We start from the raw sequence: 26813 nt of genomic DNA, 5'->3' as shown, positions 1-26813 counted from the left end.
TTCTTTCGGTTTGTCCAAAAAGCAGCGGACACACAAACACTTTGTACACAAACAGTGCGTCACAATTCAGTTAGGATTGTACCACGTTTTTAAGAAGACAATTACAATCACAACTGAACCTTCCTTAACCTTAATATAGATTACACATACAAGTTTTTCTCATCCATTATATGAACAGGTTATTCCCATTTTTGCGAAACGAACAGAGGAAAGGGTCAGACAGAGTTGCAGACAATGGAGCAAAGGATGCAGAGGAGAGGGTCAGATGAAGCAGAGGATGAAAAGAAGAGGGTCAGATGAAGCAGAGGATGAAAAGAAGAGGGTCAGATGGAGCAGAGGATGAACAGGAGAGGAGAGGATGAAGCAGAGGATGAAGAGTAGAGGGTCAGGCTGTAGAGGAGAAGGTCAGATGAAGCAGAGGATGAACAGGAGAGGAGAGGATGAAGCAGATGATGAAGAGTAGAGGGTCAGGATGTAGAGGAGAGGGTCAAATAAAGCAGAGGATGAAGAGAAGAGCGTCAGATGAAGCAGAGAGGGTCAGATGAAGCAGAGGAAGCAGAAGAGGGGGTCAGTATAGAAAATACAGAGGAGCCTGCTAAAACTAAAACCCATGAGACTATTTTTACATAAAATCTTCAGTGTTTATTGATTTCTCTGACAAGCAGCAGGATGTTTGTCACCTCTTTACATTTGAAAGTAGATACATAATTCAGTATACCAGTTTTATTACAATATTTTTTCCTAACTGGAGTACATTTAACAAAGAAAGAAAAATAAACACACGACAACTGCAAACGTGAGTAAAGAAAAGTCTTAATCAATGCTCCTAGACCCCTTCTTTTTTCAATCATTTCATTTCTCTGTGCTAGTATGTTTATCGCTCTTTCCTATAGGCATTCGTTGTATTCGTTTTGACGCGTTTTGGGCGTGGCACTGGTGATGTAAACTTCAATTTTACACTGCGGCTTAAGGGGCGCTACTGGCCTTCAGAGTAACAATGTGATTTCTGTATAAAGTTGAGGCTCCGGTCCTGCTCGGTCGGTAGAGTCACTTGTATGTGGCGGTGTTACGGTACTGTGTTTGTACTGGTTGGAGTGGGCGGGGCTTGTGGTGAAAGGGGGAGGGGCCTATGCGACGTAGCTGTACTCGTCCGCAGACGTCTGGCTCCTCTCGATGTACTGTTTGTCTATGAGGACCTCGATGCACTTTTTGATCATGCTGATACTGGGGTTGAACCGGGCTTTGGACTGGTTGATGACCTGTGAGAAACAAGAAAATGAGATGAGAAAAACGTTAAAGGTCCTATATTATGAGAAATTGATTATTGTGAGATTTAAGCCATGTTATAATGTTGTTACATGATCAAAAACATACTTGTAGTTGTGTTTTGTTTCATTCACACTTGTTTGAGTAACTTTTTATCGTAAAATTTGCCTACATCTAAATCTCCATAGCTCAAAATACACAAAAAATCCCCCTTGTGATGTCATGAATTGGTAGTTTTCAGGTTACCAGCTACCTTTTACCTTTAGTCGAGTAGAGATCGGCAATTTCAGGACTGCAAATTATCAACATTATCCACATTATCCTGTATTACCACATGACATCACAAGGTGGACTGGAGAAGAATTCAGCCAAAATCTGCAGGGTTTGTGTGTTAAATGTGTGAATGAAACAAAACACAACTCCAGGTCTGTTTGTGATGAGGAAACAACATTATAACAGATCAGTAAATAGCCTAATATTGGCCCTTTAATATGGAAAAACACTGGAATTATTGTAACAGCACATAACATGTAAAAAATACATTTTCCATATATCTGAGTGAAAATCGGCTTGCCCCAACATAAATATCTTATATAAGCAGCTCTTGAGGTCAGAATCTTTCTTATATACAGTATGTCATAAATGTAAACTTGCTGTTCATATGCTGCTTTTTTCTTGGAATTCTGTCATTATTTAATAGGTTATGGCATCATAAGTACTTTTTACTTCAGCCTAAACCCTTTGAGTCATGATCAATAGGATTGTAGTCTATGTTGTGTTTTGTTTTGTTTTGTAGTGTCGTAAAATGACAGAATAAACTACTATAACTATAACTACTAATTTATTTATTTTTTTTACTTTATAGTCAGGAAATACACTTCTTTGCTAATTGTTGCCAAATTTCCCGCCACAGCAAGACTCATATTCAAGACAGAATGCATAAGGTAAGTGAAGAATAACTTTGGACCACTGTAAACCGTTAAAAATTCCACGTTTTTAAAGACAGTAAAAATGATGTACAGCGTCTTTAACATTGTTGTATGAAGGAAATGTTTGTTGCAGCTGAAAGGAGAATCACGCAGACCAGACCTGTATATAGAACAGTTGTGGTGTCAATTACAGCTACATGACTGAAATCACAGCTTGTACTCATCAGCCATGCCAATAAAACATCAACAAAGTGAATACCAGTTGCGTTCACGGCATCTCTTTGAGAGTGGGATTTTCTCTATGAAACAACTTGACCTCAAAGTAGAGAAAAAACCTGCAGCAGCTCTTGAAACACCCAAAACATGCCTGGAGTTAGTGCCCTGATTAGTCACAAATGAACTAGTGATATATAGTTTAAAACTGGCTACAGTGATCATATTATTTGAAAACAGAAACTAGAGCTGTTCGATTATGGAAAAAATTTGTATCACAATTATTTTGGTCAATATTGAAATCACGATTATTCCAACAGTTATTTTTTTAGTTACACTATGCATTTATTCCACATTTCTCTCTCAGAAAAAAATATTTTATTATTAATTAATTTATGCAAAACTCTCAAATTGAAAATAAATATAGGCTACAAATATGAATCTTAGAGCAGTTTTGCAATGTATAAAACTAAAAATATACTTTTTACATGAAATAAGGCATAGAAAAACATAAAAGTCTCCAAAATAAACTCTATATCCAGCTGTTCTGTAATATCTATATTTAAAACATTTTATGAATATACTTATTTATATTAAAAATATCCGAAAAATAAACTTTAAGCTTTAAATCGTTTCAACTCAACTATATGAGTTTGGAGATTGACACACAAATCGAAATCGCGAGCAAAATTCAACTAATTGTACAGCCTTAACAGAAACTCCAAAAAGTTCACTTGTATAAATAAATGCACAATAGAAATGTAACAATTTCCTCACAAAATAGAAAAAAAACCAAGTGTTAAATTTTGTGCTTTGTCTCATGAATGTACAAGAATCTTAGGTAAAACGTAATGAATATAGTGAAATATTCAAACAGAAAATCGATGTACTGTATAACCCCATGATCTGTGAGCTTGTGTACAGCAGCTGAAGGAGACGTACAGTGAGTGTGTGTGAGGTAGCTCCTATGGAGAGACTTGTGACATGACCAACATGCTCTGACATGGTCCCATATTGATGCCTATCATAGCAGCCTTACCTCACCACCACGGAACTCACAGCATGTGTTTCAAGTGCATGTGAACCTCTGCTTTACATCCACACACTGGGCATATATTTAGAACTTAGATGGAAACCAGCATTAGGAAAAGAAAACAATCTGGCACACACAATATGGTTTTAAGTTCTTACAAGAGGAAATAGTACCATAAAATAAATGTTTGTAATCACATGGGTGAAGGAATGAATACATACATACATTAAAAAGTATCGTATTTTTCGGACTGTAAGTCACACTTTTTTTCATGGTTTGGGTGTTTCCCGTGAATTATACTCTGGTGTGACTTATATATTAAAATTTTCACACAGCCAGCCACGAGAGGCTCTAGGCTTATGTGCCAGTATCTGCTACTCCTATTATTCCTGTACCACTGTCACTTCGCCCTCTACTGCACATGTCTCCTGCAGAAAGAGCCTCTGTCTTGCTGCAAGTAGTGAAAGCCAAAACAGAAATCAGCAGCAGCAGAAAGAAAGTTTGGAGTGAGTGAGAAACTTCTGAGGGACTGGCGGAAAGTGAGGATGGAGAACACAGCTTCACGGCAACTGGAAGGGTGCACCATGAAATTTTCCTGGAAGTCACTGGATGAATCCATAAAGCCTGAACTTCAATGACAACTGAAACCATCTTGTCGGGATTCAGAAAGGCCAAAATAATTCTAACTGGAACTGATGCTGAGTCTGACGATCTACGCAGAAGAGGAAGCGGTGCTCTGTTTACCTCTGGAGGTCGTGGAGTTGCTCAAAAGTGACACAGAGGATGAAGAATTCAATGGATTTAGTGATTTGGAGTGAGATGGAAAGTTTGTTAAACTTGTTCTGTTCTGTTGTTTATGCTATAGTTATCTGAAGAACTTAATATATCGGTGAAATGTTGGTACCTGTTGTCTGATTTCATAAAATACATTTTTTAAGTACAACTTATAGTCTAGTGTGACATATATGTTTTTTTCGTCTTCATTATGCATTTTTTGGCTGGTGCGACTTATAGCCTGAAAAATATGTTAAATACAAAAATATAAAATAAAATACACCCACCTCCTGGATGAGTGCGTTATGCCGGAGCACCTTGCGGGCCTTCATGATTCGCACTATAGCAGCTTGTAAATACATTTTGCGGTCCTCGTCTACTGCGCTCCTCGTCTGCTCCATTTCCTGGAACAAAACCACAAAAATCTTGTCTCCTTGTGCCTAGTGTGGAACACTAGAAAAGAAAGGCCATACCTGTGGTGTGTCTTTCTGCATTGATGTAGTGATCTTAAACTTTGTCCTTTTACTGGTAAAACTCATATTTAGTGAAAACGTCGACTCAGTCTCAATGTCCTCCTGCAACACGTGAAAAAAATACTTTATTAAATTATGTTTACAGACTAATGGAAAGAGCAGCTACCCCAATATTACAGAGGTTTGACTTCAGAATAGAGTCAAATTATGAATAGGTTATTATTAGAAATTCAATATCAACTACAGTATTGTTAAGTGTAAGGTTAAAGGGTGTTTGTCTAATGCCTCAATCGTCCTGGTAGGATCCATGGCAAATGACAAATTCAGTTCTGTCCTCTGGAGGTGACAGAACTGAATTTCTCCTGCTTGTTTCTGTAGATATATCATTGCTCTGCCTGGAATGTTCCACAGTACGACATTAAACAGCTCTACTTTACATTTATTTAATTAAAGGTGGTTTTATTACTCAGGAACACCTAGAAAAAACAGACATTCTGACTGTGAATGGGGTCGCTTGGGTAACTTGGTCTGGTTTGGTCTCCATAAAGATAGAAAAATTTAATACCATACTGTGAAACATTCCAGAGAAAGCAATAACATCTCCATGTTGTATTCTCCTGTTGTATTGTCACAGACCACCACGAGAGGCTGTCTATGTTACTGTAGTCTGACAGTGTGCCAGCTTTGACCTGACCAAAGACCACAGCTCACATTTGCTATCTACTGTTAAAAAACCCAAACGCATTCATCTACTTTAAATTGTACAAGGCAGTTACAATCAATCAAACTTTATTTCTATAGCACCTTCCAACGACTAAAGCCGACCAAAGTGCTGTACAACATTAAAAACACAAGCTCACTAGTGCAGGCTTGAGTGCAGTATTAGTACTTTTGTATGAGGTCACTACGGCTTCTATTTAGACTTTTTATATTAAATAAATGACAATAGGCCATGGCTCAAGTGGGAGGAAACCTCTGCAGTATTTGATGGTGTTAAATATCAAATATATTATCACAAAGTCAAGCAGATTTTTTTTTTTTAAATACATCATTAAAACTGCAATCCAAATACCCAAATACTAATCACACTGTACATTTCGATGATTCTCTAATTCCTACTTCATTTGGTGATGTAATATTTGTTGTAGGTACAAATTATAGTTTTACACCAATCTAGAGGCAGTTTGTGAAGAAAAGTTGAAGAATATGTTGAAAAAAATGGTTGCTAGGTAATAGTTGCTGAAAGTGTGATGCCATGATTTCTAACCAGGAAGTAAAACTTGAAACCTAAAAAATGTCCAGACTGGGAAAGAAAAAGTAAAATGTTTTGTAAAATAAAAAAAAAATAATGATCTTAACTGTGTTTTATGTGTAGTCCAACAAGTCATAGGCACTTTAAGGTTATACTCAGTCTCTAGTACATGAATGGAACTCAGTGCATTTTGTGTGTGTGTGTTGGGTTGGGTTTAGGTAGCAACCATTCAGATCAGAAAGCGGCATGTTAAGTTTATGTGGGAAGCGTAGTACAGAGAAGGTATATACGAGGAGCCATCAGAGCTGTGTCTCCTGGGGTCAGTGCTCCATAATCACTCACATCACCTCACATCACCCCCATGTCCCTGAGAGGGGTCCACAGCCTCTCCTCGTGTTTCCCTTATATCTCTGTGTGTATTAATAGTCTAATATTGGAGAGATATAAGTTAGTTTCTGAGACAGTCTGCATTAAGTGTCTATAAAATGTACTTTACTTTCTCATCAAAAGATATCTGGAGTTGTATTTTGCTTTGTTCACGTACATTTTAAAATCGTACATATTAAAGCAACTATATGTAGCCTGTGTTCTTTCAGTTTTTTATTGTTCTCTTTAAGCTCCTGACCTTTTCCAAGTCATGGTTAATCATCTTGACGTCCAGCAGAGACTTGATGGTCTTCTGCAGCTCCTTCTCGTTCATCTGCGTGCCGTCCTGAAGCTCTTTGTAGCTCACCGTCAGACTGTTGTTAAACGCCAACAGCACAGCCATTTGGTACGTCGTCACCATGGCAACGTAGGGTTTCGACAGGTAGTTCATCTTTACTTCACCTGGTACAGAAAAAAAGGTTTAAACACACTCAAACACCTGCATTATTCATCATATAGGCTTGTGTTTTCTCACATTTTTGGAAGGCCCTTAGCATTGTCAACAAGAACATTATCAATTATATTCATGTAATTTATATTATTCCTACATGTGGAGCTGCACAATTAATAGAATTTCAATCAATTGAAATTCAGTCACTTGAAACAGTTAAAGAATACATATAGGACATATAGGGCTTGTGTCTGCTACAGTTATAATCATTACATTATAACTTACATTTTAAATCGCAATATTCATCTAAAACGACTTGCTGGCTCCTCTGATGGATAGCATCATACTAGCGAGCAGCATTTTTTTTTTCCATTTGTACCAAAATGACTACACAACACTATTTCACCAATTAAGAAAATTCAGTACAATATTAGTCAAACATGGCCAAATCACTCCAAAACTTTGAGAGGAGAAACGAGGAAAGGAAACAACTTTAACATGGTCAAAACCTCTGAAAAGTAAATTTTGCATATTAGGTCTGCTTTTATGATTAGCTTAGATATTAATGGAGAAAGAAAGAATTTAATTGCAGGTACCTCAGGGCTAGCCTGATTAATCAGCCAGTTTCACTTTGTAAAAACCGTCTGACCTCACAGCCTTAGATTTCGTTTGCTCGATGGTACGTGGGTACTTTTTATCATTTAACCAATCGCTGCTATTTGGTCGTGACGTATGTAATGCACCGCTAATGGGGCTAACTGGTATATTAAGCTTTTCCCAAACCCTGTAGGAAGAAGGGCAATAACGTCTTTCCCCTTTATGAAATTCACTAAACATTCTCTTTGTTCCGACTTTAAATCCTCGATCTCAGGAATCGTTGACAACACTGAATATATCACTCTTCACTGACTGGCTGGTGCCTGAACTTGCACTTCCAAGGTTTTTGCGAACAGTCTATTGTATTTTGATTCCTGACCTAGTTGCTAGAGAGAAATGAAATTGAGCAGAGGCACTAGGTGGGGCCAGCCTGGATAAACCAGGGCAGCTGCTTAGGGCCTGTGTCGTTTTTAATATTCATCAATGACCTGCCTCTTGTTTAAGATTATGCTAAAACTGAGGTGCAGATGAAACCACCATTTACGTGCCTCCTTCATCAGTACTGTCTAAAACTTTGAATGCAGATCGTAAGTTGGGCTCGGGCAAATAAGTTGATTTTAAATATATGCAAAATGAAAAGCTTTCTATTTGGATCCAGAATGAAATTAAAGAAAAGAGATAATTCAGAATAATTCAACTATCAGAATTGTCATATTGTGATTTAATATACTTTTTTTTAAGCTGTGGACCCCAGGAATAATAATGGAGATCCAAATAAACAAACAACCCATGTACTGCAGTTTTACCTGTGCAGAGATAGTGGAGCCACGTGAGTTTCCTTCCACTGAAATGCTGATTATAGAACAACTCAAACTGAAAAGAAAAGAGAGATTATATTATTATGACATTTAGAATAATAGTTTTTTGACTGAACCTGCAGTGTGGGAACTCACCATCTGAACACTTTTCTCTAGCTCTTGAGGGATAGCGAATGTGGAGGAGGGGACGTGTGTGAGGGGCCAAGCACCAGCCTAGAAAAACAAATTAAATACAAAATTAAATACAAATTAAAAGCAGGTCAACCCAAAAAGAAAATGTATCTAGTAGTAAAAAATAAATAAAAAATAATGGGAAACAAGAATAGAGGTTTAAAGCTTACTATGAAAATCGGTGCTGTCAATCAATGAAGACAAAAAAATAATATTTAATATTTAACGCTAACAATAAAAACTTATTATTGGATATTTTCTTAGGAATTATAATATTTTTGATAATTTATGTAGACTTGCAAAATGATTAAAGTCCAATTAGATATAATTTAATGGAGCAATACGTAACTTTTTGGTTGGGGGTTCGTCACCTGCTTGTTTCCATGGACATGCCATAGCTCTGCCTGGAATGTTCCACAGTATGACATTAAACAGCTCTACTTTACATTTATTAAACTACAGGTGGTCAAAAATACTTCAAAAAACCTCTCCACAGATCTGACCTGTAACCTGGTCTGGTTTGGCCTACATGAAGATAGAATGGTTTAATACCATCGTGTGAAACATTCCAGAGAAAGCAATACCATTTCCAGGGAGAAAAGCATTTGACAGACCTTCCACCAGTTACACAAAGTTACACAATGAACCTTTAAGTCTAGACACAGAATTTCCTGTATTTGGATGTACAACAGGTACGGTGGGGTCAAGGCCCTTCATTGTCGTTTGCGGCTGTAACTGGTTCATATGGTAACAGATGAGGTGTGAGGGTTCTTCCTGGTAACTTTTTCAGTCCTGATACTAGTGCTAATTTTGAGTATCTGTCAATACCCAGAAACTACCAACACTGCCAAAAGTTACCGCAAATGTGGTCAACATATCAACTTTTAATACAGTAACAGATGATTGGCTGCAGATTTCTAGACATAAGCTAAACCAATTATACATTAATTGTATAATTGTACCTGTAATACATAAATCTGGAAGCTGATGCCCAGGTCCACCACTGTGTCTTGCGTCTTAATGAAATTGTTAAACTTGTTGTTGAGGTCCGCGCTCACGCTCATGTCTGTGTACATTCTGTGCAGTTTGCTCGTGAACTCATAGCCACACGCTTGCTACAAGAGACAGGAAAAAAACACAACAAATATTTAGTCATAGTCATAGATACAGAGGTGGAAATGTGGACTTAAATAAACGTGGAGAACATACCTTTAGTTTGTTGATCATGGCTTCTTCAGAGTCCATAGACAATGATAAACCGTGTATTAATCTCTTTGCAAGCATTCTGGCGTAAAACTACAAGGAATCGAAAATGGGTGGAAAAGGTGATTAATACAATGTATACTATAAAAAGTTGTTTTTCTTTTTTTTATGTATTTATCATTGTGGTATCAAAATTGGTATCGAGTTTTGAGCCTAATCCATAGTTTCACAATAAAGTACCAACTTCAAAACCCAAAATCAGTTTTAGATGTGCATTATGCATGGAAAGTCCAGAATGATCTCTCCCCATAGTTTTATACAGATTGAGATTAGTTTGATCCCCATACCCTCAATCATGTCCTGAGCTAGAACCAAACATGACTGTCCAATCAGATTTATTTATTTCAGTGACGCATGTGAAACAAAGGAGCTCATTCTCTGTTTACTTTCGCTCTTTGATTCTACAGAACTGTGTGGTGTTTTCCAGTCCCCTGTGATATGGTTTGCATTTCTCTTTTCCTCTTAAGTAACCATATTTGTTTGATAATGACAGATCATGCGTGTCCCTGATTTGCTAATCCACCCATCAATCACCCCCATCACTCAAGGAGATTCAGCTGTGAAACAGACTCACATCTTCTGTTTTATGTTTCGGTTTTGATATCACTAAACAAGGCCCAGCACATATTTCACGACTATTTATAAAATTGGGACTAAACCCAGAAATAAACCTGGACTAGAACATGAACAAACCGAATGGAACTCCAGACTGAGCACAAGCCTAATTGTGGCCGTAGTGTAATCTTGAGATCACCTTTTGAAAAATATCTTTGTCGTCGATGTACTTGAAGACGGTGATGAAGCTGGTGAGTTTGTCCTCCACCTCATTCTCCGTCATCCCTTTGGCCGACTTCTTCAGCAGATTGTCGCAGTATTTCGCAAGCTGGACATAGTGGGGGCAGGGATATGGGTCAGGAGGACACAGAGATAATAAAAGTACTCACAAGTACTTTGTATGCACATTGTGTGTGTGTACTCACCAACTCTGGGGCTTTGCAGATAGACTTGGGCTCCCTGTAATTGACCACTGATGTCAGGGCCTAAACAAATAAATGTGTTTATTAAAGGTTCACTACGTAACTTTTCTAGTATAGGTTCAGGCACCTGTTTGTCTCTACGGAAATGCAATTGCTTTGGAGGGAATGTTTGACAGTATGGCATTTAACTATCCATTGAGACATGCAGGTGATGGCACCAGGCCAATTTATGAGTCAGATCTGTGGAAAGGTGACTTGACTCACAGTAAGAATCCGTGATTTTCAAGGTATATTTAAGCAATTAAAACACAATTTGTTGAATAAATGCAAGCTCGATAAGTTTAATACTATACTAAGGAACATTTCAGGCAAAGACACTTCCATCCGGACAAGAAGGTGGCCTAACCTCTACAACAGAAGTTACTTAATGCGCCCTTGAAATCCAAAATGACCTTCAAATAAACTAATAAATAAAACTAGAAAAGCACTCAGAGAGCGCAGACCTCTGCCAAGGACTACCCCCATTTTTTATATAAATTGCGATAAAATCAGTCTTCTGGATCAGATCCGGATCAGCCTTTGGAATATGAAAGAGGATCCCATTGTCCATCACTGAGTCAAATTTCATGGGGTTTGGTCAATAATTAACCGAGATATTGAGAAACAAAATTTTTGGCCCCATTTACCACAATGTTAACTAAAATTTCAAAGTGATCCAGAAACCAGGATTTCTTCCGGATCACCCCCAAAATGAAATCAGTTCTTCCTTTTCACATTTCATCAAAATCGGTCCATAACTTTTTGAGTTATGTTGCTAACAGGCAAACAAACAAACAAACAAACAAACAGACAAACGCCGGCAAAAACGTAACCTCCTTGGCGGAGGTAATAAAAGGAAGTCATCTAGAGTAGTGGTTCCCAATTAGGGGTACAAGGACTAGTGAAAGAATGCAAACACTAACCAGGGAATTCTTGGAAGAATACCAGATTTTAGTAGAAGATGGAACTGGTTTGTATTTGACTATTGATACTTTGCAGCTGATGTCAACATTCAATGGGGGTGTGCTCCATCTGAAGCTCTGCCACTGAAATTAAACTTTAATCTGAGAACTGATTTAGCTGGAACTACAACAGGTGAGATGATTTTTGCTCTTAAAACAGTTTTTCAGTTACAAAAAATACAAAATGGATTTAAACGACACAGTTTCAGGACTCTGTAATCAGTACGAGTTCATGGTCTTGTTTAGGAGTTTGATTTTCAACAAAAAGGTGAGAGTGACTGACTGAAAAACTGTTGGCTAATGTGAGCTATTTTGTAACTGTAAATTTACGCGCGAGAGACTTCTTCAACAGCATAAATCAGCTCACCTGTTGCAGTTCCAACTAAGTCATCTTTTTATGGTCGGATTGTATTAAAATTAAGCTCAGATTAAAGTGTAACAGAGCTTGTGACAGAGTAAAGCCTATCATTGGCGTCACACACCCAGGGAATGTTAATGACATCAGCTGCAAGGTATCAAAACTATTTTCTTTACTTCCTTGAGAATGTTTTGTAAGATCATGTTGGGCATAAATAGCATTAAAACAAAAAATATATAATAGTTATAATAATATACTTGTAAAGAGATGTATTTGCCCATTTTAAAAAATCACAGGTTAGGGGGAGACAAAGCTTAGGGGTACTCGAGACTAGGTATGATGGATTTTTTTGCACCAATACTGATGTCCCATATTTGTCCTTCTCCTGTGACTGATAACCAATATTGGCAGATACCAATATGTATGTTTTAGCATCTTTAGTAAGGCCCAAAATGTTTAGGAATGTGAGACAAAATTGCCACAAGACACATGAGAAAAATTATCTTGTGAGATTATTTCTCACCTGAATTTATCTTAGTTAAGAGCTGGTGAGTTATATCATTTGAGAAGCTGTAGTTGCAAAAAGCAGTACTAAAATAACATAAAATATATAAAAATACTACCTATTTATTACAAATTATGTACAACGCTCCTCTTGTCTCGTTCTCATGGACCCAATCTTAAGGTGTGTCATGAAAATCGTATCTCATCCCAGCCTTATTAACTTGAAGAAAATAGGAGTGTGCAAAAATATTCAAATATTGATATATCGTTTCGCTTAATGTGATGATACAGTATCAATATATCGTCAAGAGTACTTTTTGGTATATTTTACTCAACTATTTTGTTACAGCGCTACAGTTTTGTTGCATGTGTTATGCAACACATTTGACATTTTCACTGTTCTGATGATTAAAATGGTTGTGTTTTATATTAACTTTGCACAAGAAGTAGTTTAACTAAGACTTTTAGTGTCACAGCCTTGATTTAGACACAATTTTTTATTGAAACGTATCAAATCGATTTGAAATATATTGTATCGAAAGTGCACTGTATCAAAGTATGTCTTGTATCGGCAACTTCTTAATGATACCCAGCCCTAGAGGAAACCATCACAAATGAACTTTTATGTATTGTACTGGGATATAAAATTGTTTGTTACATAAAGCCATATATCCATTTCGACTCATTACTACAATAGAAAAATCTGTATTGATATTGCCCGTTACAGATACTGAAGCTGATACATCGCTACATCCCTACTCAAGACAAAGTTTGAGAACCACTGATCTAGAGACAGACTGAAGAGCACTAGGAAGGAGTGTAGGGGACTTTACCTTATCAAGTGCACTCATGAAGTGTTGGTCCCCATTCAGTACGGTGTTTATAAGCTGGACAAATTTACTGTGGACTTCAAGCACGGACTCCACGAACTGTGTCGGCATCTGGAACATTGGGAAAAAGAGCAAAATTAGCAGGACAGTAAAGGGTTAACAATCCTCATTTATAGAGACTTCAAGTACAAGATAAGCAGGTTCTATAATACATAATCAGACCTCATGGAGTAAGGCCACTAGTTTAATAACAATCACACTTTAAATCAACACATGTAGTAAATCGCAAAGGTCACAATTGTTGAAGCGCCCTAATTTTGTCCACAAACAAAATCTCCTGCCTTCTTCTTCTTTAAAACTGCTAACCGTGTAGTTTAAATTGGTACACATGTTCTGAAATGTGATTTTTGTATTAGTTAGTTAATATTTCAGTCGTTTTCTCAGTTCTTCTGGACGCAATTGAAACATGAACTTTGAACAGAATCCAATTATTACACAAATTGGAAATGTAAATGCAACTGCAATGCTCGTCAGAAAAAAAACCCTGTGATGAAATTTCTTTACAGATGAATCGCTCTTAAATAACTGCAGCCTTTGCGATTTTTTCGACTGCACTCAGCTGCAAAGTTATGTGGAGAAAGTCTAAAAGGAGCCAGAGCCAAACCCGCTGATTTAAGCCTGACAGTATAGAGCTTGGATAATGGCCAGATAATTGCTGGCTTTATCACTCTGACAGCATCATTCACTTACACATTCATTAACTTAAGTGTAACAATCAATTTGCCTTCGCACAGAAAGGAGCCTTAAAGGGCCTTTTCACACTGGTCAGAAACTATTTGAATATCTTCCTTGTAATTTTTTATGATTTACAGGCGCAGCTGGGCAACATAAGAAGACAAATGAAGGTCCTATATTATGCTAAATTGACTCTTGTCAGCTTTAAGCCACGTTATAATGTTGTTACGTGTATTGTTTTTTGTTTCATTCACACGTCTAAATCTACAAAGCTCAAAATGTTCTGTTTTCAAGTTGTTTCCACTATAACAGCTACCTTTTCTACAGTAAAAACTGGCAATTCAGGGCTGAAATTATCCAAATGATTCAAGTGAAGATATGCGGAGTTTAAAAACACAAACACTTATTGTATTTTCACATGACATCACAAGGTAGAACAGCATGTTTTCTGTTTGAGAGAAGAACGCAGCCTAAATCTGCAGGGTTTGTGTGTTAAATGTGTGAATGAACCAAACACAACTCCAGGTCCGTTTGTGATGAGGAAACAACATTAGAACATAGACCAGAAAATATCACTGGCAATTAGAAATGACTGAATGTCGATATCAATTAAAATTTTATCAATGCACAGTCCTCTCTGCAGCTATTTTTATCTCAGCTATTATTGAACCAATTTCTTCTTTTCAAATGTAGTAATGCCTGCTCGGATCTTGCACACTTGTTATCATTTTTAAAGTTTTACGATGGATGTGCATGTCCTTTCACTTACTCACATACTACATTGATTCTATGCAGTGAAATCACACTACGGGTGACACAATGCACACATTAGTAAACACAGGCAAGAGGTATTTAGTCTGAAAATTTAAGAAAAAATACAGAATGGATTTAAACAACAAATTTTCAGGAGCATGTTCTTTTCATCTTCAGCCTTGTTTCTTTCTGCTCAGATTGTGTTAAAACAAAGCTCAAATTATGTCTAACTTGAGTACCAAAGCGTCTAACAGAGTAGTGCTTTGAGTTAACAAAATTCCCTGGGGGTGTGAAGCTAACTTCAGCAGCAAAATCAACTGAACCATTCGATTTCCATTTGAATCCACAGCACCTGCAAAAGGGTCTCGACAAAAGCAGAAATCGGATAGCCATACTAACGTTTTCCTGAGAGAGGTTACTGGTGCCCCGCAGGACCTTCATTGTGGATGTGCACCTGCAGCTCCTGGATCATGTGAGGCAGTCCGTTTGACACGGCGCGCAGCAAAGTGTACATGTTCGCCATGTCTGCAACACAGGATAAAAGAAATAGGTTTACATGCACAACCGAAATCTCATCATTATCTGATTATTAAAATACTGGTGTGAGTAGTCTGATTTCTTTTAGATTGTTGACACCTGGTTTTGACATGGAAACTTGTGCTAAAAGGGCAAATTAATGTGTCAAAGAGTTACAAAGAGTGACACAAATTTAAGAGAAACAGATTAAAAGGTCCCATATTATGCAGAATGGATTAGTGAGCTTTTAGCCATGTTATGATGCTGTTACCTCCTCAAAAACATTCCTCGAGTTGTGTTTTATTTCATTCACACATGTCTGACTAATCCTGGATTGTTTGGCTCTCTGCACCCTCAAATATCAAAATGTTCTACCTTGTGATGTCATGTAGTTGTAGTTTTCAAGTTAACAGCTCCTTTTACCTCTAATTCAGTAGAGATAGTCAATTCCAGAGCTGAAATTGTCCAAATGATTCTAGTGAAGGTGTATGGAGTTTAAAAGCACATTGGAGCACTTCCTGTATTACAGCATGACATCATAAGGTGGAACCACCTGTTTTAAGTTTGAGGGAAGAACTCAGCCTAAATATGCAGGATGTGCATGTTAAACATGTGTGAATGAAACAAGACACAACTCCAGGTCTGTTTCTAATGAGGAAATAACATAACATAGATCAGAAAATAGCCTGATATGAACCCTTTAAAATTCATTGTACTTCCAAATACAGTGTTCTTGGTGTTTAGATTTATTTAGGGAATGTAAACACACACCAAAAATCTGATCTAGTTATCTAATTTGTACTGACCATATAAAAGTGCCCCGTTATATCTAATGTGAGTAATCAGATTTCTTTCTGATTATTCACACCAGTGCAGGTTGTAACAAGTAAAAGTAAGCAAAAATGGCAAACTAGAGGTTTCAAGACAAAAATGAAAAAGACATTTTTAGGACTGAAAATATTAACTTAAATTCTTTGTTACTTTATCTTCTAAATAAACTCCAAAAATCCCACTATTAAGGGCCCTTGTATCTGATTTTGTTCCACATATTTGAGCAAAGTTTGTCTTGCCCCAGTACAGATGAGTAGCTCTTTAGGTCAAAATAAGTACCATCTGCATCTACAGTAATTACAGAGCATTTTATTGTCAGAGAAGGATGTGTGTGGTCAGCACGTTAATTTTATATTAGTTTTACACTGATGGCAAAACTACGCTCTGGTCTTTTAGAGCTGTGAAAAGTGCTTATAAACTACCATATTTTCCGCACTATAGGGTGCACTCATAAGCCTCCAACCCCCCAAAAAATGACTACGTGCCCCACAATCCAGAGCGCCTGATACATGAATCCACTAGGGTGTCCCAGCATGACTTCAGTAAACTACAAAGCCGCACCACCCGCAGCCACACTCATCACTCCACGCCAACAGTCCAGCGGTCCCAGACAGCACTCTCCCTACACGCTACAACTGAACAAAGCCCAGAGTCACCGTGAATGTGCCAAACAAAGTCCGACTGAGCCATCTAACTGTTGTGTTTCGTTAAATGTGCCTTATAGTCCAGTGCGGTTTATATGTGAAAAGGTTTGAAAATAGACCATTCAATAACAGTGCGCCTTATAACATTCACGTTTTTTAAGAACATAAAAATCTGGTACAGACACATGTCCAGATGTGTGAATTTAAAAGATCAGATTTCTTTTTTGCATGTAAACTCAAAAACCAAAAATTTTATCTAATTATTGTGTTATCTAATTACTTTTAGTTTAGGGTGACCAGATTTTCAAAATTCTAAATTGGCACACACATGGTTGGGATAGTTTGCTATAAATACAGTAAAATTGTGAAAAGATTCTCAATTCACTTGTTGTGGGTCAGTATATCTTATAATCTGAAGGACTTTCATCAGTGTAACAGAGTGCAATTTTTACCTTATGGTCATTTTCAAGCACAGTTTTCTGTATTTTAGCTAAACAAATGGCAATATTACTGTTGGTGGGTATGAAATTAGTCAAAAATAAGGACATCTGGAACATGTACATTGTATAAAACTGGGACAAATCACTGGTTTTGTATAACTCTGCTGAGACAGAGGACACAAAGCTCAAAACTGGGACTGTCCTGGGTAAATAGGGACGTCTGGTCACCCTGCTCTAGTTATCTGATTTTTACTGTCTGTGTACATGTACCCAGTGTCACCAAACCAGTAACCAGACCACCATGTATTTATAAGCAGGAGATCCAGAAGACTGCTTACCGTCTCTCTTCTCCTGTCTGATAATGCTCTGGCACTCTCCGTGGAGAAACTGCAGGTGATCAGCCACCATCCTCTGCTGGCATTCATGGATGACTTTGGCATAAGAGCTAGGGTGCAAGTACTTTCGACATCTCACCTCCTCGTCTTTCAACCGGGCCAAAACCTGCACAGAACAACAAAATAATAATCTTTTTAGAGCTCAAAGAAGAGATTTATTACTGCTATTTAGTGTTAATCTGTAACACACATAGACTATTGAACTAAAACGTCTTTAAGGACCTATAATACTTTTCTATGTTACAATGTTTCCTCATCACAAACATAACCGAAGTTGAGTTTTATTTAATTTGCACGTCTTACACGAACTCTCTATATGTAGTGCTCTTCTTTCAAACAGAAAACACTCTGCTACTTGGTAATACAGGAAGTGCTCCACTGTGAATCATTTGGATAATTTCCGGTCTGGAGTTTCCAATGTTTACTGAACTAAAGGTAAAAGGTAGCCGTTAACAGGAAAACTACCAGTTCATGACAAAAGGTGGAACAGAGCATTTTGAGATTGGGAGCTATAGACAGACTAATAGAGGATTGCTCAAACATATGTAATCGAAACAAAATACAGCTCCAGGTATGTTTGTGATGAGGTAATATGGCTTAAATCTCACAGGAGTCAATTTTGCGTAATATAGAAACTCTAATAATAGAAATGGGTCCAGTGACTTCCTGTTAAAAATGGCACTACGTCACCTCAAACGCCATCACAACAAAATACCAGGCTCCTGAACCAATGCAGTGGGATGTGCTTAAAACCAAAATGGCCAAGTGACACTGTTGAAGTTATGATGCATTTCATCGTTTTGGGGAAAAATATGTGAAAGCCAAAAGACCAGACCAGTGAGTGGTCATAGGGAGCAAAAGAAAGGAAAAGAAAGCAAGTCTATATAGACTACACTAGAACTTTGAGAGAGTTAATAGTGAAGTGAAACCATGATCATGTAAAATCATTATTGTGTCGTGAAAGCAGCAATTAGTGGACAATATTTAAACTCTTACATATGTCACTAAACACGTATGACCTACAAATACAAAATGTCTTGTGTTATTTACATATTCTTTACAAGCATTCTACTGACCTTCTCCATATACTGTGAACAGTTAGATTCTTGTAGCAGATTTGAAGCTTCCTGTTTGTAATACTCTCCTGTTTTTATCAGAAATGGCCCCTCAAAAATTTCCTGGTAAAACTGCAACAAAAAGAGACACCAAATATAGCACGAACAGATCATAATCTTTATATACGTGGCTATAAATCTAATCATTTGGGCTTACCTTTAGTGGAAATTTCTTTTTGTACTGTTCAACATGAACAAAGGAGTTGATGACACCATGGATTACCTTTTGGTTGGGATTCTCACCACAACGATCACTAAGCAACAAAATATTATTTTAGGATTTAAGCTAAAGTATAGGCTAAAGTAAGCTGGAAAGCAGTATTAAGACAAAACAATACTTTTTGATTTCATTCAGTAACATCCGGATGAGGACGGCTTGAAGGGGCTCGATCATTAGCTTCCTCCACATATCAAGCGCCAACTATAAAAAACAAAACAAAAGCATAAGTATAAAGTATGGCACATTTTTAGCTTTTAAATGTATGTTGTCATGGTTACCTCTCCAATCTCCATAAGTGGTTCATTCATGTCCACTCCACCATAACCGTACTGTATGTCTGCTTCTGTTAGTTTGTTCTTCTTTATAAACTGAGTGTTGAGATACCTGTATATATATAAAAAAAAGTAGACATTTCACAACTTATACTGTGAGGGAGGGTAATGATGACTTGAAGTTTCCAGGCAACCAAAAATCCTACAAAACCAGGAGTCACTGTTTGCCTGATGGGGGTATTCCTTTATAAGTCATTTGAATTTTCAAATTTCAAATTTTCAAAATCCTTTGGACTATAAATGACGCACTTCCTTTGTATAGGTAACTTTTCATATTTACAACATGGTCAAATAATAAAAAAGAACGACAACCTATTTTGGCAGAGAGCTCTGTCAACACATCCTTTATATTTGATCTATATCAAGAAACAAGCTAGACAATGCCACTAAGCTAAGAGCTTTCGTCTGGATCTGTCAGGGATACTGACATTGTAAATTACAGAAGGAGATTTATACAGAGAGAGACAGCAGCGTAAAAATAGAAGTTCTCTCCCAGAGCCCATTGATTTGGAGTAAATCGGGGAGTGTCTGTTGGCATTTCAAACCTTTTCTTAACAGCAAATACGTGTAAATGTTATCCTGTACCCAGTGAACCAAGAATGATGTATCCATTAACCATATAGTACAATACTATAACTATAAAGCAACAAGCTACTTTCAGAAAAAAAAAACTAAAAAAAACATATATTGGTCACCTGTATAAACAGTCCATGTAGTCGGCTCCTTTGCTGTACTCCTCCCAGTATCTGTGGTACATGACCAAAACCTTCTCTTCTGACTCCAGGACTTTCTAAAGGTACAGTACAAACACTTCATTAAAGCAGAAGTCTCACACTGTACTGTGGCATATCCTCGCAGTGATGTTACCTTGTATAACTGTCGGACATGGTTTTCAAGAAAGACCTTGGTCTCTGTGTATAATCTTTCACCCAGGGGCTCTGGGTATGCAACACATAAGGCATAAATGTCACTGGGAGTCAGGTTAAGAATAAATATTGTTATACATGAGGTTACTTTTCATAGTGCTGTGAAAACAAACCGCAAGACATCTTATTAAAGTAACATACAGGAACATAGGCCCAGCAGTAGCATAAAGGATACGAGAATCTGTCATTCCATGTGGCTCTCTCCACGTAGTCGAGCATCACCACAGCCTTGATTGTCGTTAGAAGCTTGTTCCATGTCTCATCAAAATCCACCACCCGTGGCTTTAGGGACATCGTCCAATTTGCCCTCACACCTAAAGAAAAACAAACAAATTCAAATACAGGTTTGGTAACAAATACAGACAAGCAAATAATACCATTTAAAATGTTTTATTTGCCAAAGTTCAACATCTAAAAGAACTTTAATCAAAATGATAATGATGGTGATGATGTAGTGTTTACATTAACAGCAATATGCCTAAAAATATTAATAGTGCACAGGCCATATATTCAATATTTCTAAAATAACATTACATTAATGAATTTAAACAAATTTATAACAACTAAATAATTTCTTACAACTACAATGATTGGGGCACTTTGATTAAATCTGGAACATCTAGTGCTTTCACAAATATGTTTAAGACAGGACTCAGACATCAAATCTATGACATTATATAGTGACATTCGCTCAACCTTGTGGTAGTATACAATAGCATCACACCGATTAAAGGATCTTCCTCATCAGAAATTGGGCCTGACTTCTAGCAGCTGATTTCACGTCAGAGAAAGTATTGCAACACTCATTGTACTAATATCTGGATTTGTTACTACAATACACAATACCCAACATGTTTACTATAGCAGCAACCGGTGCTACCATGTAATAGCTCCAACATAGCTTCTACTGTAACAATATAAACCTGCAAAGTTATCAGCTAGCGGAATGCCAGTCCCAAAATAGGCTGTGTGGCTAATGGGCTAAGCGGGGTAGCATGCTAACAGGTTTCCCTATTCTTTTGCATTGGTTTTCCGGCATCTGCTAGCGGCTAACTGTGTGACGGCTAACGATAGCTCAGCAAATGATCATCTTCTGTGCAGTTTGATCAGAGGCGATGACAACAACAGAGGGCGTGATGCTGCAGTCCGAACCCGAGCTGTCATTCGGGCCGGTCGTGTGCATTTGGGAGCCACGTACCTTGGTGTGGAATAGAGTTGTAATAAAAGTCTAGTTTGTCCGCTGTCACAGGCTTGATTTGTCTCACGGCTCTGTCCTGTCTTTGGAACCTACCATTATGTTCCGCGTAATCGTGTTAGCAAAAGACGTAAGCTACACGATGAAGTCATATATTTACACGTTTGGAATTACAAATAATAAATCACGTGTGGAAATAATAGTAATGTTTTAAAAAGGTGGATAAAAAAGTAAAAAATTATATTGACCCCTGTTAATACAAAATGGTATGGTCGAAACTACGGAGGCCAGTTAGTTATCTTTTTATTTTCTTTAATTTTATTTTTAAATATATCTTTTTCTTTTTTGTTGTTGTACCGATGTTTATTTCTTTATATAATCTTAATAGTCTAATTACATGAGAAATACATATATAAAGAAAATTACCATGCTAAAGCTATCAGCCGTTGGAACCATGGAAATTTTCGACTAAGTTAGTATTTTTGTTCATCTGCAAAAAGTTATTCTAACACTTAACGCTGATTTGCTGTTGAGTTTATATATATATATATATATATATATATATATATATATATATATATTGTTGGAAAATATTTTTCAAGTCGTATCTACAAGTTAGAGGTGAGTTACACAGCACAGGTACTTTCATTCCAGTCAGTAGTGAAAAAAATAAGAGATCGTGTTAATGTGAACAAGTCTAACAAACTGACGTAACCTAGCTGGTGGAATGCTAATGATTGCATAAGAGACAAGCAATTATTATTAATTATGATTAATATACCTCCTACATGAATAGGATGATCAGTTGAAGTCATATTTTGTAGGTCTTTAGGTCTCTATAAAAATAGTAAGAAGTTGTAAGGCCGGTAAATTGCAATTTAAAACAAATTATTCTTATTCTTATTCTATTTAAACACATGCTGTATGAGGCTTGTCAGTATAGGACACTACCTTCTGCGTTGTTGTTTGAATGGACTGTGTTGTGTGGTTGTTTTGCGTGTGTTATTTTTATTTATTTATTTGTTTATTTTATGCAAAATGCCTTCTTACGTTTTGCCATGTGTTGCTATGAACATTTTGTATGATTTCTGTTTTGGACAGTTTAAAAGGTTGGTAAAACTCATAAAATGTGTTATATTCATAGGCCTGCATAACCAACAGAGAAGATGAAGTATGAAATCACTTTATAATCACTATAAAATGAATGGTGTGCAAACCTTTTGCTGGAGTGTCTGCTTCCTTCTTGTCATAACATGGAGTTAGTTAGGGCTTGCTATGTCAGATTCAAGCAAGCCAGCAGGCTAATTTATAATGCAAGAGAAAGTGTTTATGCCAGGGGTGTCTACTATGCTTCTCCCGCTGAAATGGCCCAATTGATCATACTGCAATTTTAAGCGATTCTACCACTGTTACCGCACTGACATCATTGTATTATGATTCAGACCTAAAATTTCACTTCCAAGCCTTATTAAAGCTATGCTGGCTTTATCTGTTCACGTAAAATGCATCTATCTGAAAGACTAGTTGTATTGAGCTGTATGGAGCTGTATGGAGCTGTATTGAGTATGAATGCTTCCATACGTGGTTCTCAGTGAAATCAGTTTGGACACCCCTGGTTTACTGTGGATTACAATTAGAGCAAGAACATCTCCATGGAGACAAATGGATGGTAGACCTCCTACAGAAAATGAACATAGTGCAACTTATTATTTGTATCTATAACAAAGATATTTTTGTAATGCACATAAATGGACTGCACACTAATCTTATGATGTGTTTTACAGAATGGACTCTAATGTTACCATAAAGAGTGAACATCAGACTCCACCAGTTACTCCCATTTTTCCACCCCAGATTCTTCATTATGTGTCACAATACAGTCAATACAGTAAGTAGCCAAAAATATAAACAAGTGGCCTGTTAATACTTTGCAGCTAATGTCATCAATATTTATTTTGGAGTGTGAAGCTAACTGAAGGGACTGCTCTGTCTGAAGCTCTGTTACTCAAGTTAGAGCTTTATTTTAACACAATCTGATCAGAACTGGCTTAACAGGAGCTACAATAGGACAGCTCATTTTTGCATTTAAAAAATAAAATAACATTACAGTCACAAGCTAGCTAGCATTAGCCAACAGTTTTTCAGGTATTTACTTTCACTAAACAGGACATCTAACATCTAAACAGGACAGTAGGACTAATCATATGTTCCTAAAATGTGCTGTTTAAATCAATTTTGTATTCTTTAGTCAAACTTATCAGGCTGTGTTTGCTCATTTGTGCTTTGTGTCACTATGATAACTGTTGAACATTCCTCCATAGAGAAACATGCAGTACTACCCCTCCTTCAGTATGATGTCACTGCAAAGTTTTATGCAGTGGTGGAAAAAGTACTCAATTTTGTCACTTAAGTAAAAGTACAGATAGCAAAAAATACTCAAGTAAAAGTAAAAGTCTTAAAGTCTTAAGCATTAAAGTACCTGTTTAAAATGTACTGAACTGTACTGTACTGTACTGTACTGTAAAAAGTAAAATAATTTTGCATAGAGTATGAGATCTAATAAAGCTTCAAATCTAATGATTTTTATACAGATTTCAGCTGATTTTTTTTGTCTTGTTTTTATTTGTATGTTTTCTTTTCTCAAACTATGACTTTGATTCAAAAAATTTTTAGGGTTTTCAGCAGATCTCACACAGTACAGCACAGTACAATTTCAAGTACAAGTACAAGTACAGTGTAGGGAAGTAAATGCAAAAGTAAAGTAAAATGTAGAGAAGGAAAAGTTAAAAGTGTCCACTTTAAAATGTAATTAAGTAAAGTAGAGATATCTAAAATGTTTACTTAAGCACTTTACTTTACTACTTTTACTTTGTTACATTCCACTACTGCTTTTATGTTGTTATGGTAACAGCAACATTTCTCTTTTTTAATTTTATGATCATTATTTATGTTTTTATTTGTTTGTATTGTGATTTTAACGTATTTCTTATTCTGTAAAGCACTTTGAATTACTTTGTGTAAGAATTGTGTTATACAAATAAACTTGTCTTGCCTTGCCTAAAAATGACACACGTTTTGTTTGTTTTTTCAAGTGTCAGCCCTGCCACCTATGAAAATACCTGGCAGAGATACAGGCATGTATAGACCCCTTGTGCTGTACCAGCACCAGTGCCATTCGTACAGAATTGGAGCAGGTATGTATGATCTAAATCAGTCGCATTCGACTTCTTATGCAACATTTTGAGGACTTTTTCCCATTCGAAAGATGTAAGATGCAGGCCCAGTCATTCAAGTCAACAAAACCAGATTTTTACTCTTAAAAATGTGAGAAACAGAACTCATTTTAAACTGTTTGCAGTGGTCCAAAGTCATTCCTCACTTACCTTCTGCATTCCAACCATTCTAGTCATTGACCACAATGAGATTAGAAACTCTTTTCACAACTCTCAGGAGCAGAGTTTTGATTATTGGACAAGAAAACTTTCTAATTCGATGCAGACAGCCTGCAGCATTATATATTTTGACCTCAAGAGCTGCTTATACAATATATCTGTACTGAGTCAAGACAAAATTTACTCAAATACATGTAAAAAAAATCTGATCTGATACAGCTCCAATTTTTTTTCTTAGAATTTCTTAGAACTGACCTTCATTTTAAACTAGGAGGATTCTATAATGCTGTAATGTCATATGAATAAATCTCTGTATACATAAATTGACATAGCTAACCCTGTAGTTGCCGCGTTCCAAATAGGAAATGAGCATGAGGAGCACTTCCGGTTCCATCAATTCTGGCTCCAATTGACTTTACATAAAAAAATGGTCGCCCCCTCTCTTTGTAACTGCTACAGTGAGCCTCGTCATTTTGGTCTTAAAATGTTCATATTAACCCGCTCTACGTGATCCTAGCATTTTTATTTCGCTCCAAATTTGTCCCTATACCTGCCAGCCTAGGTGAGCTTCGTTTGACTGGAGCCGAATGTTGTGGGTGAGGTTATGCTTCCTTAGTTTGCTCTGTGGTCTTTACAAAACGGTATCTTGTTTCATGTGTTTCAGGTGCGACTAGCCCAGAATATGTTCTCTTCCTTCACAGTGGGATGCAGAATAATGGTCTCGTCGCTACGGTAACCCCCATCCAACCACAGCCTAATCCTAGAAATAGACAAGGTAAGGCTAAATGACTGTGTGTTCATAGTAAACGTGCCTGGAATGTTTCACAGTTTTAAACTTGGAGAAAAGCAAGTGACACCTCCAGGCTAAGTTACAGGTCAGGTCTGTGGAGAGAGAGAGTGACCCCTGTATGTTTCAATTTTGTATTATTTTGTAACAATAAAGCATCTGTCATTGAAATAATATAGTATATAGAAACCATATTGTGAAACTTTCCAATGCTATTGCCATTTTTGTATTTTCTTTACATTTTATCATATCTATTACTATTATTTATTATTCATTGTTTTATGTTGCACCTCACCGCCAAAGCAAGTTCCTAGTTATGATAAGATAAGATGAGATAAGATAAGATAATCCTTTATTGTCTCCCATGCGAGAAATTTGTCATGGGACAGGGGTCACATGCTTTATCACAAAGACAGGACAACACAACACAAAGCACGACACAAACACCACCATAGAACAGAAATAGATACAAGACCACGAGCGATGCACCAACAGGACCTTTAAGTCATTCTTTACAGGCAAGCCCTTTGTAATCTTGTATTCTATTAATAAATGTACACTCCTTGAGCCTATGTGCCGTTTTGATTGCACACTTCCTAAGCCTATGTGCAGTTTTGATTGCACATTCCCTTGACCTGTGTGCAGTTTTGATTGCACATTCCCTTGACCTATGTGCCGTTTTGATTGCACATTCTCTAAGCCTTTTACTTTTATTTTTTAACTGCACTATCTGAGTTTAGCAGATTAATGACTAATGGCACAAAAGAATATTTGAATCTGTTCAGTTTACAGTTAGGGACCCTGAACCTTCTGCCTGATGACATCAACTCAAACTGATTGTGAAGAACATGGGTTGGGACACTGGCACCTTCCTGCCAAGCTTCCTAACAGTCTCCTCAAAAATTTGCTGAAGTGAGCTAGTGGCCACACCCGTTATTTTACCCACTCTTTTAGTCATGGTAAAAATCTGTGATTTAAGTTTGACTGGCAGGTTACTAAACCATGTTGACATGCCATAACATAAAATTGATTCCATATATGCTCTGTAAGACATCAGCATTACATTTGTATCCACTTCGTGTAACCTAAGCTGTCTTAAAAAATAGAGGCGCTGGCTAGTTGGTAATTTTGTTCACTGACAATGGCAATAAAACTTAAAAAAAAAAAGTTACATAGTGTGTACCTTAACCTGAAAGCTCTTGTAAAATACATATTACTTTTTGTCATCAGTAGAGGGAGCCATACTTCTACTTGGC

The 26813-nt window shown here is 36.9% G+C and overlaps 1 protein-coding gene and 1 long non-coding RNA gene across 2 annotated transcripts; one reads left to right on the top strand and one right to left on the bottom strand.

The window, feature by feature from the left end:
- Nucleotides 1-619: 619 nt before the first annotated feature.
- Nucleotides 620-21482, bottom strand: cul2 (cullin 2). The gene is given in 22 exon segments (XM_020930721.2): nucleotides 620-1259; nucleotides 4503-4619; nucleotides 4689-4790; nucleotides 6566-6768; nucleotides 8161-8227; nucleotides 8308-8385; nucleotides 9306-9458; nucleotides 9553-9639; nucleotides 10361-10489; nucleotides 10587-10646; nucleotides 13280-13387; nucleotides 15164-15196; nucleotides 15198-15289; nucleotides 17534-17696; nucleotides 18667-18777; nucleotides 18863-18959; nucleotides 19044-19126; nucleotides 19204-19309; nucleotides 19953-20047; nucleotides 20125-20227; nucleotides 20359-20497; nucleotides 21382-21482. Coding segments are annotated over 21 exon segments (2238 nt in total). The 5' UTR covers nucleotides 20478-20497; nucleotides 21382-21482; the 3' UTR covers nucleotides 620-1127.
- LOC129408128 (uncharacterized) lies at nucleotides 20941-25511 on the top strand. The gene is made up of 4 exons (XR_008631831.1): nucleotides 20941-20974; nucleotides 23163-23266; nucleotides 24471-24572; nucleotides 25435-25511. It is a non-coding gene; the product is annotated as an uncharacterized LOC129408128 (long non-coding RNA).
- Nucleotides 25512-26813: the final 1302 nt, after the last annotated feature.

The sequence above is a fragment of the Boleophthalmus pectinirostris genome, unplaced genomic scaffold, assembly GCF_026225935.1.
Source record: "Boleophthalmus pectinirostris isolate CB_2022bp ecotype Guang Dong unplaced genomic scaffold, ASM2622593v1 HiC_scaffold_15, whole genome shotgun sequence".
In the NCBI taxonomy this organism is placed as follows: Eukaryota; Metazoa; Chordata; class Actinopteri; order Gobiiformes; family Gobiidae; genus Boleophthalmus; species Boleophthalmus pectinirostris.
The sequence above is the reverse complement of the archived record's forward strand: the minus strand, read 5'-3'. Positions and strand labels throughout refer to the sequence as shown.